The sequence below is a fragment of the Musa acuminata genome, chromosome BXJ1-5 (genome assembly GCF_036884655.1).
Source record: "Musa acuminata AAA Group cultivar baxijiao chromosome BXJ1-5, Cavendish_Baxijiao_AAA, whole genome shotgun sequence".
Lineage (NCBI taxonomy): Eukaryota > Viridiplantae > Streptophyta > Magnoliopsida > Zingiberales > Musaceae > Musa > Musa acuminata.
The window spans coordinates 15,543,286-15,564,636 of NC_088331.1; the positions used below are offsets into that span (position 1 = coordinate 15,543,286).

The 21,351-nt window shown below is 35.6% G+C and overlaps 1 protein-coding gene across 2 annotated transcripts in view; it reads right to left on the bottom strand.

Annotated features, from left to right (window-relative positions):
• Positions 1 to 20,581, bottom strand: part of LOC135673859 (alpha-mannosidase-like) — a 41,111-nt gene extending 20,530 nt beyond the window's left edge. The window contains exons 1-16 of one of the 2 annotated variants that reach the window (XM_065183243.1): positions 20,272 to 20,581; positions 19,902 to 19,985; positions 13,977 to 14,065; positions 13,725 to 13,899; positions 13,217 to 13,336; positions 13,056 to 13,142; positions 12,901 to 12,972; positions 12,605 to 12,718; positions 11,180 to 11,280; positions 11,003 to 11,096; positions 10,746 to 10,913; positions 10,562 to 10,645; positions 6,930 to 6,995; positions 6,774 to 6,830; positions 6,000 to 6,219; positions 5,609 to 5,745 (exon numbers count right to left, since the gene is read on the bottom strand). In XM_065183243.1, the coding sequence (XP_065039315.1) occupies positions 5,609 to 5,745; positions 6,000 to 6,219; positions 6,774 to 6,830; positions 6,930 to 6,995; positions 10,562 to 10,645; positions 10,746 to 10,913; positions 11,003 to 11,096; positions 11,180 to 11,280; positions 12,605 to 12,718; positions 12,901 to 12,972; positions 13,056 to 13,142; positions 13,217 to 13,336; positions 13,725 to 13,899; positions 13,977 to 14,065; positions 19,902 to 19,985; positions 20,272 to 20,487 (1,884 nt within the window). In that variant the 5' untranslated portion in view covers positions 20,488 to 20,581. The remainder of the gene's footprint in view (positions 1 to 5,608; positions 5,746 to 5,999; positions 6,220 to 6,773; positions 6,831 to 6,929; positions 6,996 to 10,561; positions 10,646 to 10,745; positions 10,914 to 11,002; positions 11,097 to 11,179; positions 11,281 to 12,604; positions 12,719 to 12,900; positions 12,973 to 13,055; positions 13,143 to 13,216; positions 13,337 to 13,724; positions 13,900 to 13,976; positions 14,066 to 19,901; positions 19,986 to 20,271) is intronic. The other variant, XM_065183242.1, reaches the window with a different exon arrangement.
• Positions 20,582 to 21,351: the final 770 nt, after the last annotated feature.

Genomic DNA, 21,351 nt, shown 5'->3' on the forward strand with positions numbered 1-21,351 from the left:
ATTTTTTAAAATTTTGTAAACTCGTTCAAAATGAAAAAGGCTTTATGATTGCATCTATATGTAGTGATCATGGTGGTAAATTTCAAAACTGTGATTTTCAAAACTTTTGTGAATCAAATGAGTACAACCATAATTTTTCTACTCTAAGAAACCCACAACAAAATGGAGTAGTTGAAAGAAAAAATAGGAACTTACAAAAAATGACAAGAACCATGTTAAACAAACATACCCTACCCAAATATTTTTGGGCCAAAGCCATTAGCACGGCATGTTATGTCATGAATAGGGTTCTAATAAGACCATTATTTTTCAAAACTCCCTATGAGTTGTGGAATAACAAAAAACCCAATGTTTTATATTTTAAAGTTTTCGATTGTAAATATTTTATTTTAAACGAAAAAGATGCCTTAAGAAAATTTGATGCAAAATCCGATGAAGGTATTTTTCTTTGTTATTCTTCTACTTCTAAAGCATTTCGTATATTTAATAAAAGAAGCTTAGTTATAGAATAATCTATTCATGTTATTTTCAATGAGATTTTCGAATCTAAGAAAAATAATTTTGATGATGATTTTGATTTTGATGGTTTAAATTTGAATGAATCCACTCCTCTCACTAGCAAATTGGATGCATCTTCTTCCAAAGAATCCTACCTAAGGATTGAAAGTATGTAGGTGTTCATCCTAAGGAGCTAATCATTGAAGACCCTTCAAAAGGTGTTCAAACTCGTTCTTCTCTTAAAAATTTTTATGCGAATGCAGCCTTTTTATCTCAGATTGAACCTAAATGTATTGACGAGGCCCTGAAAGATAATTCATAGGTTATTGTAATACATAAGGAATTAAATCAATTTGAGAGAAATTATGTATAGAAGCTTGTTCCTAAACCTAGTGACCATTTGATAATTGGTACTAAATGAGTCTTCAGAAACAAGCAAGATAAACTTGGTATCGTGGTTAGAAACAAAACTAGATTAGTGGCCAAATGATTCAACTAAGAAGAAGGTATCAATGAAGAAACCTTCATTCCTGTGACTAGTCTTGAAGCTATAAGGATTCTCCTTGCCTATGCTAGTTATAATAATTTGAAGTTATTTCAAGTGGATGTTAAAAGTGCTTTTCTTGATAGTTTTATTTCCGAAGAAGTTTATGTTAAACAACCACCTGGATTTGAAAATATCACTTTTCCGAATCATGTTTTTAAATTGTCTAAGGCTCTCTATAGTTTGAAACAAGCTCCGAGGGCTTGGTACGAGAGATTTAGTTTCTTTCTAATTAAGAATAATTTTATGAAAGGCAAGATCGATACTTTATTGTTTGTAAAATATTTTGAAAATGATTTTCTTATTGTTCAAATTTATATTGATGATAGATAGTTTATTATACCTCATAACAACTAGACCCGATATCATGTTTAGTGTTGGACTACGCGCTAGGTTTCAATCTAAACCCAAACAATCTCACCTAATAGCTGTTAAGAGAATTTTAAGATATTTAAAAGGAATTCATAATCTATGATTATGGTATCCAAAATCAAAAAAATTTAAATTAATGGCCTATGCCGATGCCGACTTTGGTGGATGTAGAATAGATATAAAATCTACATTTGGTACATGTCAACTCTTAGATCATGCACTTGTTTCTTGGCCTTCCAAAAAATAAAACTCGACTGTATTATCTACAACCGAAGTTGAGTATATAACAACAGGTCCATGTTATGTACAAGTTATCTGGATGAAGAACGCTTTAGAAGATTATGGAATTCACTTGAAAAACATACCCATAAAATGTGATAACACTAGTGCAATATATTTAATAAAAAATCTCATTCAACACTCTAGAACTAAACATATTGATATTATGCATCATTTTATTAAAGATCATGTTAATAATCATGATATATATTTAGAATTTATTGATACAAAGCATCAATTAGCAGATATTTTTACAAAACCATTGAATGAACAACAGTTTGATTTCATTAGAAGAGAATTAGGCATGCTAAATCTTCCAAATGCATGAATTCCTTTTTCGGATTTCTTAGCATTTCATAACTTGAATTTTTTTTTTAAATCGAGATCGTCTTTCTATTTACAAAAGAAGAGCATTAATTCATGGATTTTTTATTAATAACTTGATCTTTTATAAATTCCTATGAATCCTTTTTCCTTCTATTTACAAGAAAAGAGAATTGATTTATGAAGTTTTATTCATGGATTTTTGATTCTTCATTTGATGATCCTTTCCTAGGAATTCTTCCTTACTTTACTCACGAAAGAAGAATTTTTATTCATGGACTTTCAGTTTGTGATAATCATTTGCAAAAATAGGGATTTGATTTTAAAAAACATATCTTGTTCCTTTATAATGAATCCTTTCTCCTTGCGATAGTAGAGGCTTGATTCAATGAAACTCATTTATTATCGATTTCATTTGGTTCAAATCTTTTCATGAATTTTGTTCTTAATTTTTTTTAGAATGAATCCCTCCCTTACTCTTTTTCCTGTTCTTCTTTTTTTTTATATAACAAAGGAAGAAAGAAACTTGCACATCTTAAGAAGAACCAAAAAACTCATGCACATCTAAAGCAAAGTTTTTACTTAACTTCTCATTTTTGCTAGCATGGATAAATTGGTATAAAACTTACTTAATATATTTTTAAACACTTGTATTGTTGAATTGCTCCTTTTTGTTAATGGCAAAGGGGAAGAAATGATGATTGGTATCAAAATGTTGATTTAAGTATGAAAAATAATGAATGTTTGGTATCATGAAATGATGAATGGTATCATGTTCAAAATATTGATTTAATGTATAAAGTGATAAATGCTTAAATTTTTAATGTGTTAGTATCATGTATGATATGCCCAAAGTGATGTTGATTTATTTTTGTTATCATGCATGAAGTGAGGATGAAATGTAATGATTTGAATTTGTGTATATTTTAATAATGCATAACATATTGATATTTTGATATGATATATTGCATTGAATCACTATGATCGAAAGTGTTTAACTTGAATTCAAAGGTTGTGATTTCTTATAAATTTAAGTTTACTTTATCTCGATGTGACATATAGATAGGGGGAGTTAAAGTTAACTCCATCATCAATTGGTTATCATCATCAAAAAGTGGGAGATTATTGAATCTCGGATTTTGATGATGAAATCAATTGATAAATTAATAATCTAATCCATGTATTGAGATAAGTGTTGCAAGATTAACTACGATAATGGATAAGGCAAAGAAGATATTGGGCCGGAGTCAAAGATCGAATGATATGGCGAAGATTCGAACGATGTGCCGGAAGCTCGCCGAGAGTTTGTCGGGAGTTTACCGAGAGTTCGTCAGGAGTTTGTCAAAAGCTCGCCGAGAGTTCATCGGGAGTTCGCTAAGAGTTCGTCAGGAGTTTGCTAAAAGAATACAGAAAAGTTCATCGGAAGTTCATCGAGACTTTGCCGAAAGAACGATTGACATACCGAACAAAGATTGCTTAGCTAATACTTTAATTGTCGTAGTTAGAACTTAGAACTTAGATTGAGCTAGGATTAGGAGGTAATCCCACTAACTCAGTTAGAGGCCAATTGGGCCCAAGACAGGGCTGAGTTGGGCAGGATGGAAGGACCACTTAGCCACTTGGAGCCATGCCAGGCGGTGACACCGCTAGGGTGGGTGGTGGAACCGCTTGAGGCTCAGCCTCCAACGAGGACTGAGCGATGGTACCACCCAGACTGGGTGGTGGTACCGCTAGCCATAAAGGCTATTAGGCGATGGTATTGTTCTATCAAGCGATGGTACCGCTAGAGCCCAATCTCCGAGGCTCTGTCAGGCGGTGGTACCGCCTAGTGTCAGAGTGTCAAGCGGTGGTACCACCCAATACTGGCGATGATACCGCCAGTACCCCGAAAAACCGGGAAGAGATACTTTTTGGATTCAATTCTGAAACATTTGGAGCCTATAAATACCCCACTCCTTTCTGCATGAAAGGGTAACAAAGGCTATAATAAAGTGTGAAAAAATCTTTAAGTGCTGGGGTGTAAAATTGTTGTAAAAAGAGCTAAGAGTCCTCCTATTTCTTCAGCTTTGTAATCATTAGAGAAGAAGTGTGAGAGTTGTAAGGGTTGTCTCCTAAACCCATAAAAAGGAGAAAACTTTGTAGGAAGGTGGTTGGTCTTCGCTTATTGAAGGAAGACCATTGGTGGACGTCGGTGACCTCAACGGAGGAGGAATCGGAAGTAGATGTAGGTCACAATGACCGAACCACTATAAATCTGGTGTATTCTTTCCTTACTGCTTTCTTTCACTACTTAGCTGCATTCTACACTTTGCATTTACTTTAAATCATTATTTTCATTACTTTCCGATACGGGCTTTGTCGAAACGATTGTATCGAAAGAAATTTTCTGAATCAACGAAACTTTTATTGCTGCACTAATTAGTGCCGTATTGATCCTAACACAATCAACTCAAGGATTTCAAACAATCTCTCCTGGATGAAGGTTATCATTTTGGGATATAACATTAATTTTTTGTTAAATGTCATGTTCAAGACTTTAAAGTACCTCTAGGCTTTTTTCTGTATATACAATTTGTAATCCATATTCCTAACATGTTTTGATTCATTGTCACTCATTATTTTTATGTCAAATTTAACCAAAATTTATCCTAAACCTGGTCATTTTAATTAATTAAGAGTTACAATTAGGGTAGTCCAGTAACCAAAAACAATATTATAATCTCTTTCAAAAATACTAACCCCCTATTCAAAAATACTGTAACTGATTTGGTTTAACATTGAAACAATTTAACTAGTTAGGAAACAAAAAACTAAATATCAACTGTCAATAAGGATATTTTTATTATTTTTAAAAATAGGGGCTCGCTTTAGACATTTTGGTGAGGTGCACTATACGGAAAAAACCCAAAACTTGATGTTTTTCTTAGAAAATTACCCAAAAAAATGATAGACAATGTGGCATGGAGCTCATGGTTCCATCATGGTGTGTGATCAGACCAGCACATATGGATCCAGTTGATATTTTGAACTATAGAGGTCATGCTCTAAAATTTCTGACACTATTTATGGTATTCAAACATGCTCACTTTGTCCATGCTACAGAAGCATACATCAACTAAGTAGCAACTTAAAACTCTCATATATATACTAGGCACCACTAAGATGATGGTTAGGACATGGAAAGAGAGATGTGCTAGAAGAATAAAAAAGATGAGGAAAAAAAGATAGGCGCTGATACCAAGTCAGTTTCTACAAAGAGATTGGCTATGTATCGAATCCACCTAGGATCTGTATTTTAATTCAATAAGCTTGTAAATCCACATGATATCCATACTTCAAGTCAGATTCAGGAAAGGTGTCAGATTTTTTTGAGTTGCTTCTAGATTTTTTAGGTTCTTGGGCCCTACTAACATCACTAGTTATGTGACATCGATGGAAGTAGATAGTGAAAACAAATTAATGAGTAAGAAAACCATGGTTAAGAAATGTAACAAATAAACACATTTTAACATTTACCATAATGAAGAACTTGACAGGTGAACAACTCATGCTAAAACTAAAACAGTTGGAATGTAGAAAAGGCAAACTCACTCCTGTTCTGTGGTTAATCACTCTTTCCATTTGTCCATTAATCGATGAAAACTGAATTTTAAAAGGTCCTGGCCCTACTTCAATTGTCTCATTCTCCAAAACAGCATGAGTAGAAGTGTCTGCATTCGGAGTCGTTACTGTGTTCACAAGAAGAAAAATGGACAATCAGAAATTATCTTAACCATTCATGCTAACAGAGTTAAATATGTGTATTTATGATAAAGGTTTAACCACTTGTGAATCAAAAAACCAAGAATCAAGGTCAATAATAAGTTAGGAATTCATCTTTTTTCTGATCTGCCCTAGGAAAAAGCTTACTGCATAAAGAGAAAATATTTACAATGTAAAGCAAAGGCAAAAAATATATAAAGCCCAAATGATAGAAATCCACCTTTTCTAGATTCTTTTGAAATGAAGTAAGAGTTCCAACCCATTGGAGGCACAGATACTTGGAATACAAGCCAATAATTCAAAGTTTTGTTTGATGACACTCCAAGGTAAGCCTCAACATACAATTTCCTCAAATTACTTGTAATATTGTCCACCTCTACAAATTGTGTAGCAATATATTTTCCAGCAGAATCCCTCACAACAAGCTGGTCATCATTGACCTGACAAAAAAGAGAAACTCAACAACAAAACATAAAGCATACATATGTGACCATGAAATTATTTGCATCTAATAAAAAAAACAAATGAAATGTGGAAAAAAATAAAAAATAAAATAATAGCACATACTGTTTCTATGTGTTTCATGCAATTCAATTAGGCTATTAGCCACATACAGCTTTCTTCAGATATACTTGTAAGGAGACAAAATCAGGATGATGATGGTTTTGGCCAATTACATCAACATAATAATGAAGAATAGTAATGACATCTAACAAGTTTCTCTTTAGCAAAAAAAATGAATATTTTTCACAATCAATGATGCATCAAAACAAGTACAAAATAACATGTCAGAAATTACTGAACAAAGTCCATGAATACTGTTATATTTGAGCAACAGAATCATGAGAATACTGATTATGAAGATAGCTTGATGAGACAAAAGGCTGATTCAACTTAATTTTATAAACTTGCTGCTATTTAGTTAGTAAATCTCTATATTACTACAAATGCTTACATAATAACCTAGGCGATCATCAATACCAATCTTACTTACTGGTATTCTTATAAAGTCATCATGGTGCCATCCCAGAGGATTATATGCCACTACCACCTGGAGAGAACAGCAAGAATAACTTACAAGACTTCAGAAACCTAAAATTGTCTCTGATATCATGATAAAGGAAAAAGAAAAGAGAAGAAATTGACTTACTAAGCTCTTCCCTGCTGATATATCTTCCTCAGTTGCTGGGCAATAGCTTATATTCAACAAATTGCACTGCAGAAGTAACAACCAAACTTAATAAAGGGAATCCAGGATCTGAGGAAAAAATCTCGTACACAGAACAACAGAGAAAATAATAGAATATACAATTTTTCTTTCAGCATAGGCACATTGAATCCCCAAAGGTTTAATTTTAATGATCAAAAGGACAATCATGTAATCCCTTAGAAATCTCATGTACAGTGTATATATATTGAGCAGACTGGAGTCTGGACCAAGAATCAAATTTTGATTGTCCCTGTCAGAACAGGCCTATATTTATTTATCAAACCTAGGACCATTTATGGACCATATGGGTTGGTATCAGTTGGCATTTATTTTTCTCAGTGAGACCAGATGGTACAGGTCAGTATCATACGGTATACAGGTACCATATCAGTCCAATAGGTTACCATTACTGGTATTGGACTGAGATTTAAATCCTTGAAATGGATAGCCTCAAATCTTTATTTCACTAATAGAACTAAAAAAATTTCAGCAAGGTGGTAAAACTGTAAAGGAAAATGAAAATGGATTTGATGAGAGAGGAAGGCTAGAGATGGGCTTGACTTTGATTCGAACCAGAGCCAAATTGAGTTGGAATCAGAACCAAACCAGCCTGGCAGTTTGACGATTTGGAACAGAACTGGAACCAGGCCTAGGAGGTTCAGTTCTGGTTCCAACTGGATAAAAGTAGAACCAATACTGGTAGTTCCAGTTCGGTTCCAATTCTGGTTCAAACTAGCCATATTATAAAAAGAAAATAGCCAACGGTCAAAATTGACAGTTAACTTATCCTTTGGGCCCAACGCCATCAACCAGTTGGCCCAGTAGCCCCAGCACTGGACCAAGGGGTGGCAAATGATGAATTTACCCAATCATAATGCAATTAATGGCTATTTCACTGGTATTTTAGTCATTTTATAATTCAAAAAAATACAAAAAAATGAGAAAAAGACAAATATTGCCTTTTCATAGCTAAATAATAGCTAGTCATATGGCATTTTGGGAAGAAAAAACCTCAAAATATCTATAAATAACCCTAAACTTCTCATTCCTCCTCAGACCAATTCACCAAGCAATCATAATACTCTCATAAGCTCTATAATTGCAATATTCTTTACAATAGCATTCTCCCCCTCTCCTAAGCTTTCTTTCTAATTTCAACAGTAAGTGGAAGCTCAATGCACCCAACCTCGATATTCATGGCCGAGGATAACTTCGAAAGCCCGATTGTCCTACTCAAGAAAGACAACACTTCACAATGGAGCTGGAGGAAACCGATACAACAACCAAAGCAATAAAGTCAGATATTCTTAAGCTTCATTACAAAAAGATCCAAAATTCTGATGACTCGTTTCAGGTGATTTACAACTAGTGCTCTCAAATTTACAAATTTAAAGGATGTGAGTATGGAATGTTTAGAAAGCATGTTGAGGTGAAACATCCCACACAAGCCAATCTAGACAAAAGCCAGACTCAAATTTTTGGGTACCCTACTAATCGTTCTTTCTATTTCTCTATTGAAAAAATAAATGAAGAATTAGTTAAATTTATTTCCATCGAACACCATTCTTTCAATTTATTTCCATTGAACACCATCGAACCTTTGATCCGTCATGCTGCTTCAACTCACCAATGACTCTGACTCTGGTGTGGGATTGGCTGAGTTGTGTTGATCCTTGTTAATTCCTACGGATCCTCCAGGTGAAGGAAAAGACCATCCTTACTATACGCCAGTCTCTCAAATGCCTTATGCTGCTTGAACTGGGTGGATGCTTATTGGAGCTTTAAAGAGCATCGCCTCGTAAACTTTCAAAGTATTTGGTCCTTCCTCCACAAAATTTGCTCATCGACTCTTTTTTCATTTAGTTGTCACTTCCAAGTAGATTCGCATCACTTCCGCTTTTGATTGACATTCTATTAGGAAATGAGGCGGATACTCTACTCTCAGTAGCACTGATCACCAATGGTGAGGATTTGACATTCTATTAGGAAATGAGGCGGATATAACAATGTTGATCATACTGACAGCCAATGGTTGACACTTGATAGTGTGGAGATCTTCCAATATGAATCATATGTGAAGGACCAACCACATGATAACAAGGATCTCATTTGGTGTAAGGATCCTCCAAAGATGACGACAAAGGGAGCATCAAAGACCATTCTAACAGGAACATATTAAGATAGTGCCAATATTCTCCAGCCTTCAGTAGATGCTGTCCTCTTGAAAGAGGTGCAGAAGGAATCATTCTTGTTGCTACAAGATCCAAATTTCTAGAGTTACAACTTCAGCTATCAAATAATTGATCAAATCCCAAACTTGTGAAGGTACTTCACCCTATAATTGTTGTTACCACTCCATTGGAGTGACTCCAATACCATGAACATCAGCCACTTATAGAAAGAAAGTTTATATATGAATGTGCGTTATAAAGTGATAAATTTATTAGTAGCAAGGATGAGTGCATGAGATTTTCGTACTCAAACCCCTGGAAAGCCACCTAACTTGAAGGTTGACAGTTTTTATTCCTTGCTATTAACAAGTTTTTGCTCAACATTTATTCCTTGCCAAGAACAACTTTTAGCACTTAGACCCAAGTATAAACTACACCTAAATGACTGTACAAGTATCCTTCATAGTTGCACTTATTCTAATGCTATTTACTAAATAGTTGTTCCTCTATGGTGCTGCATGTTAAATTATTGAAAGGTCCATCCTTCATTATTCATTATATGAAATTAATCATGTACGACCAACTAATCATGTTAAATTATGAAGACACATTGAGCACCATACCAGTCCACCTGGTTATCAAATTGGATGTCATATCATATCAAGGTTGTGCCTACAAACAAACCATTGACAATTTGATAATATCGAACTTATTGAAATGATGCATGTGACCTACCACCAACTTACATGTACTGGTTCACAAAATGGCAATCTTTGTGGAAAAAGGCCTGTGATTTACACCAATTAATATATGCTAGTTCATGAAATGGCAGTCTTTGAGATCAACTGCATCTGCATGATTGGCCTAAGCAACTGACTAATAGTAGTTGTTGTGAGACTTGCGTCTTTATCTCAAGAATATGGAATGTTAAATTTTTACCTTGTTTTTCTTTTGTAGTTCTCAAGTCAATTCTGTTAACTTTCAATAGCTATGATATGAATCTATTACTCATTGTGTTAAATGCACACATAGAGTGATCTCAAACTAAAGTTTTGTTTCCCGACCAATCATTGAACACTCTAGTTAACTTTTCATTGTGTTTTTATCTTGTTGATAACTTGATATTGTCATCTATCAGATCATGTCTAGGTTCTGCCCAAATTAGATACCAAAGTTTTGTTTATAACACATATTAAGGCCCTTTAAGTTACCCACATTAACAAGAAGGCAACCTTACCAGTGTCTTTTCTATTAAGGACATCTACATATATTTATACATCATTTAGTTTGCACTGTTAAGCAAGAGTACATGTCCATAGACCAAATCAATAAAGATTTCCATGGAAATGCCCATGATGGCTAGTAGAAATAGATAGAGGCAACAATATAACGAGATAAAACCTGGCTGAATTTTGTCGCTGTAGGTTCACAGGATTTGCTCGAACTGGTTAAGCATGAAAGAGCTAAATTGACAACTGCTTCAGCCTATAAAAGACAAGCCAACATATAAAAGTAAGAAGAATTATAATAAAAAACTAACATTGAAAATGGGAACAAAAAGATGGATTTTCGAAAAGCTGTAAACCTCAGAAGCTCCATAAGCAAGACGTTTAGCATAATCATTTGTGGTGTGCTGTTTTGCTGTGCCAGAAACAGCATCATGATGCTGAGCAATGCCCAAAGCATCTCCCAAGCTGAAGGTAGATGAACCAGATAGTGTCCTGCCTCCCAAGAACTCAATTTGACGTGCTACCTATCAACAAATATATTGCATTTTAGCAAATAAGGAACAAGACCAGTTATCAAATATTATAAGCAGTGTAACCCAAGTAACCAGCCTACCTGATAATATCCACTCAGTGTGCGGACATAACGCTTGAATGTTGGTCGGCTCGTGAAGTAACCAGTCCAATAAGCATTTTCTGAATCTGAATATCTGCAAGCAGTCGAGCAAGCTATTAATAACTTATAAGAATGTTAATTTTATTTTATCAAAGTAATGAAGTGAGGATTGCATACGGGAAGTAGTCATCAGTTTTTAGTGGCCAAGTCTCATTTTCAGCATTTTTTGCATCAGTATAAATGGACGGAGTAGAATATAGTGCATGGACACGACCATCCTGTAATATCAATATAACTCATAGTTTCATTAAACCAAATTGTCAGAAATCTAATTCTGACAGTTGGACCTATATAAACAAATGAGAAATTAGATAGATTTAAAAGAAAGATAAACCATACAATATAGGCCAGCTAGGAATGTTCCAGACACTTGATTAATCACTAAAGTCAAGGTTTCAACACCTTATAACATATGTCATCCCTATGATCCCACATAGCCGAGCCATAAATTAACCATCAAAGTACTAGGATTTTGCCAAAAAGTAGATCATGTAAACAACAATCCTTGAACATCAATATATACATAGTTAATGACATGAATCACACAAGGATTACTTTTACCATTTTAAAATTGTTAGGAATAGCATGGTTGTTTAAGTTTGTGGGAACAGCATATATTTTTTAATTGTTTTAAAATTTTAATAATACAAAATATTTGTATTGCAACACAGTTACACAAATAGGATACATGATACCTTTAGGAATGCTGCAGCATGGTTCACAAAGTACACATGCCAAAATTTTGACATAGTACAAATGCATAGGTTAAGAGATTTTGGGGGACTCCAATTTCATTGTAGTAAATATTTTGTTACATTTTATTGTTAGAACTATTATTCATTGTTTGATATACTTATAGAAGTAAAACATTAAATACCAAGCTTCTTTATATCATACCAACCCAAATTAAGTAACTTTTACTAGTAATCATTACAATGTAATTCTCAACACCCATATTTCAATTATTATCTTTTCTGTACAAGTTGTGCCAATTGTGCACACTGAAATGTGTACTAAATTATTGAACCTGCAAAGCAACCAGGATTAACAGTTTAACAACAGCAACAAACAGAAAGAAGAAAAACACAAATCAATTATTATCATGTCAATTTTGCAATAGTTTCTCCTTGACAAAGCAGTTAAACAAGGTGCCAACTTGAAACAATGTAGTGAAATGCCAATATGGTTTAGCTGTAAAATTTGTGTTGTTTGCTTAATTGTCTCCAGTATCACAGCACTTGCATAAGCTGAACAGTTAAGTGGAGGTAGCTCAAAACCTCTAATAGTTATACAATTTTCAGATGAAACACTGGAATGCTAATATAAGAAAATTAATGAATCAAGTATCAACTAGAAATGTATTCTCAAAACAATTAATTAATAAATAATATAAAATTAGAGCAAATCTGAATTCTCAGTATTACAAAATATGCATGCTTATTTCTCACTGTCTTGAATAAAGAAATCACAGCATTTTTTACTAATTAATGCAAGTTTGTTTATTGTTGATATCCTGAAAAAGTGCTTATATTGTAATTGTACCTTGTTGACATAATGGATCAGCTTGTCCATTTGCTTGAACCAAGATTCTGCATACTGGTACTGAAAATCATCACCCATTGTCCACATTATATGATTTGTCCTTGTCACGTTAGCCTAATACATGAATCTTGAGATCAGGATAATTAGAAATTAAGCAGATGAGAAAAATAATAGAAGATGCATACTTAATTAGAAACTAGAACTGTAAGAAAATAGGGAACCTAACTTTTCTTTTAGAAAATAGAAAATCTAAAATGAAGATTTTATAATGGGAAAAATGAAGTATCCTAGGTTACTTGAGTCATAGCAGCATCAATGAAGTCGTTTACACGTTCTTGTACATTGTAATCATAAAGAAGATGATCATCCTGCAACATTTCCACTAAATAATTAGAAATTACTATTTAACTATAAACTTCACTATGAAGTTCTTGGACCTGAAATTTCTTACCTGTACTGGCAAGGTATTTTGATCAGTAATATCAAAGCCAAATCCAGTTGGAGGACTATAATGAACCGGAAAGGCATTTGCAAAAATCTGGACCAATATTTATGTCAAGAAATGAGAACTTTCAAAAAAGAAAAAGGGGCAAGAAAAAGGAAGTTGACAACCTGCAAGGAAGGACCAAAAGTTCTTGACCCTTGCCATATAACTTCAAGAGATTTGTCCAACTTGCGTTTTTGTCTGTCTTGGTAATCAATTCTTGCAAAATGCATAGAATCAAAACCAAGCTGCAAATTTTGCATAAGCATAATAAATAAAGTGTGATGATGACAGTACATAGTTTTATGTCACTAATAGTAAAGAAACTACAACTTCAAGTAGCAATTTCTAAAGTTCATAACAATAACAAAATGAATTACTGATCTTTGTCTATGACAAATTACAGGATCAATTCTTTATTAGGTTATACTATCAACAGATTTTAGTAAGTGATGATCTCAAGCTCTAGAAAATATAGTCATTTTCCACAGCAAGCACCTAAAGAAATATCATTGGAGTAACCAATACTTGATAACTTTAACATCTTAGAAGGTGCAACAACCAACATTTATTAAACTTTAACTAAATTGAGAGGGATAGATAGACAGAGAGCAAAGAGGTAGGGTTTTGCATCACCTCTGCCCCAAGCAAGTAAGCTTGTACAGCAGAATGCCCAAAAGGATCAATCTGCCATCCAGCTCGAGGAACCTTGTTAAACTGGTTCTTAATCATCCAATGACCAAGAGTTGTTTGATCAATCATATCAATGTAATGAACTGTGGCTTCATCATGCATACACCAGCCACCATTTCTGAATCAATAGAGTCTTAGAACATGAAAGTTGTAACTAGGATAATCAGAAGCAACACTTAAGTAATTAGTGCGTACATGAACTCTAACTGCCCAGAATCTACAAGCTTTCTCATCAGTTCTTGAGTCCTATCATTTTGCTCTATCCACCATCTTTGGAAAAATGCCTGAAAAGGTGAAAGGCAAAGGAATAATTATCAGTCCTGAAACTTGGATGAATGCACAAGTACAAACCCAAATCTCTTGAAGTTGTGTTCAGTCAGAAATGGTATTTACATTGTTCTCTTTTATCTGAAAGGATCCTTGAACTTTAGTTAGATATTAGATCATCTAAGACATCATTACATAATCCAAAATGTGCTCAACATAAAATTTGACCAATAAGAAGTATCATTTATTTTAATTTTAAACAAGAATTTTCCACCCAGGTTTTTGAGCTGGGCATATTGACTTTAGAATAAAGTATAATGCATCACCTTCAAACATATTTACATGTTTGGTTAGAAAAACTGATTTTGGCTGCAACTACCACCTTTAATGAACAAGTATATATCTGCATCCAGTAATTTATTGCTCACTAAATCCTCGCATGTGAAAAAAATTAATGAATAATTTCAGAAAGAAACAAGGAAGTCAGTTGCAAAATACCCTCTTACTCTTAGATGCTAACAAGTGAGGTCACCAAGAACAATTATGCTTGCCTAAGCGCTTGGGAAAGGCTCAAGTGCCTCAATTTGGATTCAGATGAATGCTTGCAATAGCACATGGCCCAGACGTATGCCTGAACCAGCTTGAGCCACTCGCATTGATTATAATTCGATCGAACTAGATAGGAGGCACCCACTTCCCCTCAAACGAGACTTATCCTTCTCTCCTCTAGAAAACCTAGCAATGAATTAGTGGTGTCTTCCTCCCGTGACACAAGCAAAGGTGGTCGTTGAGTGACCAACAAGTGGTCTCCTCTCACACGACGACCTTCGACAGCGTCTTCTTCTTGTGATGACTCTATCTCTCCTTCCCACCCATTGTCGCTCTCCCTCTTTCTCCTCCCCCTCCTTCACTGTCGTTGCTTGTCAAGCCTCCCCAACAGCCCCTCTCCCCTAACCAAGCCTCCTCGAACACTGATCTTGATCTATCTCAAGGAGAGGCTTAGTGAAATAGACATGTCTATGAAGATGTGGACTACTCACACCTAGACCCCTGGGCGATACATGTGCTACGATGGCTATGATAAAGGGTCATGATCCCATAAGGGTAAGCTAACCCAAAACCCCATCCTGAGGCTGAATTAAAGGTTAGACTTTGCCTACATGAAGCCAGAATCGCTAGTAATCATCGATCAGCCATAAAGCAGTGATTTAAAAAGCGCTAGGCGTCAAAAGGCACCAAGGTTCAAAAACGCCCGAGGCGCTAGGCGCTCGCTCGAGCGAAGTGAGGCGCTAAAATATAAAAATATATAATATAATTAATAAATATATTTTTTTTAATTTTTTAAATAAAAATATGCTATTAAATTAATCTAATAAATACAAATACTATTACTAGTATACAGTTAACAGCATACAGTATACTATTAACAGTATATTGTATATTGTTAATAGTATACTATTGAAAGAGGAGAAGAGTGTAAGGGAAGAGTCGGAAGACCGAGGGTGTTGACTAAAAAGAGCGAGAGCGATGGCTACGAGTGACGATAGTGGCAGCGAAAACAACGAGTAGCAGCAGCGACAGCGGGAGCGGCAAGCGGCAACAGTGGCACCGGCAACAGCGAGCAACGGGAGCGAGAGTGGAAGCAACGAGCGGAGACAGTGGCAATGGTAGCAGCGACAGCGGGAGTGGGAGCGGGAGCGGCGAGCGACGATAGTGGGAGTGACAGCGATAGCAGCGAGCGACAACAGCAAGAGCGGCGAGCGGCGACAGCAGCAGCGGCGGCAGTCGCGTGAACGGCGAGCAGGGTTAGGGTTGGGGAAGTCACGCTGATATTAGTGCTTTAGTTGGTTCGATTGAACCAACTAAAGCACTGAAGACTGAACCAGACCTCAAACGCTGGTTTGGTCACCTGGTTTAACCCAGGCGCTCGCCCGAAGCCCCCGGCGCTTGGGCTCGGGAGAGCGCCCAAGCGACGCCTCTTTGAAGCGCGCGTCTGGAAATGAAGAGAAGCGCTCGGGGCTCGCCTCGCCTCGCCCGAGCACCTAGGCAAGCGCCCGAGCACCTTTTTAAATCACTACCATAAAGCGATGAATTTGTTCTCGGAACTTATACACACTGCCCACTTTTTTCACAACACCCATCTCCTCTCCTTCCTCGTCCTCCACCACCTCCACCTCCTCCTCCCACTACCTCATTCCTCCTATCGCCTCTCATTCACTTTGCTTCTTGCCCTCCCTCTTTCTCCTCCTCCACCATTGCTCCCCTCTATTTCCCTCATGTTGTTCCCTCTGTCTTTCTTCTCCCCTATTGTCGCCACCCTCCCCCTCCTTCCCAATTGATAACCCCCCTCTCCAATGACTATTCTCCCAATCGACAAACTCCCCTTCTCCTTCTCTTTGCTTCTTCCTCTCTCCTTTCTTTCTCTTGAATGTTAAACATTGTTAATAATAGTCAACTTTTTGTCAATACGACCAATGAATTATTTAAAGCAAGGATTGAAATATCGTACCATGCCGAAGTTTCGACATTCGCTCGGTATAGTACGGTACTGTATATCGAGCGGTATACCATTCGATATATATATATACATATATATACATATATATACATATATAATAAAATAAAAATTCGGCGATGTCATCTAGAAAAACGATATATAAAAGTAAAAAAAAAAATTTATATATATATTTATATATAAATATTTTCATAAAAGGCAACGTTGAGTCGCCTCGACAATGGTTCACTTGAAGAGAAGTAAAAGCTGTGTATTGATCTACTCATTAATAGTGTGGTCCAAAATAATGCAAAATAACTAGGCAATGATCTCCTGATCAAGAAGTAACACGGACATCATCTTTTAATCCTGTAACACAGCTTTTTGTGTTTTTTACTTTCTCGAGCCGAATCATCGAGTCTGCAAACTAATTTTATTAAAATATTAATTAAATATAGATGAAAAAAAGCAAATGAGAACAAAAAAGAAATAAAGAAGAAAGAGTATATTATAAGTAGCAATAAGAGAAACTTCATCTCAATAACAAACTTTGAGAGATTGAAGTAACAAAATTATAAAAATCAAAGATCCCAAGGCAAGAGCTATATTTGTAAGATCAGCAAACCAGACTAACACCCATCTAGAATTTCATTAAGGTTCCTCAAAAGGCCACCCAAAAAACTCACATGCTGTAGCTACTTCCAAATGAATCAATGTAGGAGCATGATTAAGCCATCACTAAATCATTACAACTTTAAGGGGAAGGAATAAAGGTGCCACAACTCCAATAGACATTAATGGAAGGAGTCAGTAGACATTGAAGAAGAAAATGATAATTTGTCTCCAATGGCTTAGAGCAAAAGGAATACGTGACTTTATAAGCCAATCTTTCTAATTAACTTTCTTGGAATTGACTATATTCTTAAAGGTCAACCACTTTAAAGGAATGCAAGTGGCTTATTAGATTTGTAGAGTGGATATAAGGAACGTCTAAAGTTGAGGAATATGTGTAAGGAAGCTATCAAAAACTACAAAATGTTCACTTCTAAACTGATAACACAAGTAGAATGACCAGGTTTAGATGTACTACCAAACATACCAATTAATGTGGACTAAGTAGGGCCTCCTTCCCTTGGCACATAAATGCAGTTTGAAAGTCAGTGTCTTTCTGGGATCAAGCCATCAAGGTTTTAATAATTATCGGGTTGTTACACACTGACCAATATTTAGGAATTTGATCAAGTACTTTTACACATTAGGTCAACACCAATACGTTATCGCTCATTTTTAATTTTTTTCTTTTATTTAATAATACTTGGTACTTGGTAGTACAGGTTGGTAGATTACCTGGTGCAACAGTATCTTATTGATTCAATAGGTTATCGAGATCAGGCCAATACTTCATACTTTAATTAGGATTGTTAATCAAATTTTGCAAGCAAAGGAGGCTTTGCCTACAAAAGAAGTATCTAACTAATCATTGTCCTTCCAATGCCTAATATGGAGTCAACTAACAAGGATAAAACAACATGAGATTTTGAAAGCATGTCTGGATGTGTGTTATGCCCTTCTAGATAGTAGAAATGGAGGAACTAGCTAGGGAGTTATCCAAAAGAGGCTTCCTCTTATAGCATTTGAAGGAGATATGCCGCTTCCAAATTGACACAAAACCATAGAAAAACCTCCACCACCATTCATCTATCAAGGTCAAGTTGGAAATATTTTGAGTCAAAATATAAACCTCCACCCATGGTTTATCTTATCGACCATCGGTATAGTATGTATCGAGTTGTACCGAGCCATACTAAGCATACTAACATATGGTATATGGGGAATATCGATGTAATACCCATACCAGTTCTCTATCGGATTGGTACGTACCACCCATACCGAGCGGTACACCGTGATACGGTAAACCTTGCCTCCACCATCATTTACACTTAAGCTCCTCCGATCCTTGCTTGTAGCCCCTAGATTTTTACATATCCTAAAGAATTATATAGGATCTTTATTATAATTGATAATGGCCTGCTCTACACAAATTAATTATTGGCACTTACTGCATAAGTAGTACCAGATTTGTTTTTTATTAGTTAGATGGTCAGCTTAACTCACTGTCACAGGTCAGGAGTTTCACGTAGCTTGCTTAACATGTCAACATCAAGCAGGGAGAGGATTAGTAGTACCAAAGAATATTTAATATGCAGCAAATAATCTGCACTTGTCAAAATCCATGATTCGGAGCCAATGGGTCTGCTTTGTCAGCTTTCAAGGATTCCAAGTTTGTGTAATGCTTGGAACAAATTCAATTAAGCACAAAGACATTGCTACATGAAATATTTACAGTTGGGTATAAAAGCTCCTCCTCCTAAAGCAAATGCTAGAGAAGTTTTTCATCATGAAAGAACACATACTAGAAACACTTCTCAGCATACTAGGACGAGGACTACCTACAAAAATAAGAGTTGTACATGTTGACGCTAATAAAGTTGAGCTCAATTAGAGAGGGGTCAATTAGCAACAATCAATCCTTGACTGTTTAATTGATCCATTTGGCTTGAAATTGACAACAAACATGTAGCAAAAACAGTGAATATTTTCCCTCTAGGAATAATAATTTTTAGCAGTCTTAGTTATTGTACAGTGTTCTAATTTCACCTGGACTTTTCTCCATTTAGAAGATTAAATGTCATTTTGAAGTCTTGTGTACAAAATTATAATACATCAGAATGGCAAAAAAATTATGCATAGGAGAAAAGAACCAAAGCAACTAACAGCATCAACAAATGTGTGTTTTCTCTGTGACAGCGGTAATCAAGTCAAATAGAAACAGAAGTGGATCAATATCTGCACTTGTAATTGCAAGGCAAATGATCATGTGTTCTTAGGCGTGCTTATACCTCCCACAAAAAGCATTTGCTGGAGAGAACCACATTAAATGGAAGAAGTCTATGTGTCACAGATAAGATGAAGAAATGCCGGAAGAAAATTGAGCCAACACATGGTACCGTTTTATACTTTATATTTTTCAGGGCAAAGTATCCCAAGAGTATATGACAAAGATATGACAATGAATATGAAAGATTTAAAACCAATAAAAGAGTTAACAACGACCAAACACAGCATAAGCGCCTTTTACAAGAAGACTCCAAAAACATTCGTTAGCATTACAGAAATTAGTTATATGAGGCTTAACAGACCATTGATCTAAGCAGGTTCTTAATATAATACCAACAAAATAGAGTCCAACAAGATCATGTCATAAGAAAGTCTGCAAGTAACAAGACTAGAAAATTCATTCTCGCTTTACATAACAACAACCGTCAAAATCATAAAACCAAATATGAAAAATGCAAAACCTGCTCAGCAAAGATAAACTTCCTGGTCGGATTCTTGAGCAACGCGTCCACCACCGAGTCCAGCACATTCATAACACAAGCACCCTAATCACGTTCCATTTCAAAGGAAAGAAAGAATTAGAGCGGACCAGATTAAAGATTACTAAGTAAAGGTGATTAAACTATGACTCAGACTATCTTGGCAACACATTATGTTGGAAAGAACAAGGAATTGGAGCAGAACGTCATTAAAGGTTATCAAGAAACTATTTGTACACTAAAATGCAGACTATCTTGGCAACACATTTTGTTGAAGGTTACCAAGAAAAAATTTTCCAATTAAAACCCAGAGAAACTTGGCGATTCGCCTCCGAAAAGAAGAGCTTAACACCTGGATGCTATTATTGGACCCGACGTAGTACTGATCGATCGTCTTGAGCCAGCCGACATCATCATGCGAGTGCGGCACCAGGTGCACGTTCAGCTTCCCAACCACGGTGCCACCGCTGGTGTTATAGGCAATGTATCCGCCCCGAGAGACTCCAGCGAGAGCAAGAATCATCAAGGAGACGCAAAGAAACACCGACGCTGTCGGAGGCCTCGCCATCGCTGCTCACCGGATCGCGCCGAATGGGGGAGGAGGGGATAGGGGCGTTGGTGGTGAAAAAGACAAGGTGGGAGTGGAGGATGGGATTAGGAGATGCTCACTGCACGGAATCAAGATTAGAAAATTCCGCCGGTCTCTTTTGTTTTGACTCTTTGTCACCTTCCGAAGAGGATAAAACGAGGGGCGGGTTTTACGTTTCTTTCGAAAATTACATATATTTTCCTGATTTTAGTATATATATGATCGAGTTTAGTAAAATGCTTGTTGTAACCGCTTACAGCCCTTGATTCATGGAGCTAACTCAAACTATCTAGATGAGGATTTACCTGAGTTTTCTTTGGATCAAATGTTATCCTTTACTGAAGGGAAATATATTTTACGGCTTTACATATTTATCCTTTTGAAATAGCAAATTCGCTCGTTTAAATTTCAAATGTCTTCAAATATTTAAATATTTCACATACGCGCTCTCATTATCATTCATCAACTACTATCTATTATTAGTCTTAATAAATTATTTTTTAAAAATATATTTCATTTATTTCTTTTATTAGTTATTTGTTTTTTTTTAATTAACTCAAGTTTTAATGTCATTATGCTAATGACCAATATTAGCTAAAATGATATATCTTTATAGAAATATATATAATTTATTTTTACTATATTAGAATCACCGATGGCAAAACCACATCTCCAAGCTTTGGAAAGAGACTCCTTCCTTAGCTGAACCTCATGCCAGCCCGTCAATATGTCACTGCTAGTCTGTTTCAGACATTTATTATCGGGCAGGAGATCGATTGGGACTCCAATCGAAGGTCATCCCGTTAATCTGTCATCCTATTAAATTACCAATGATGCGACTAC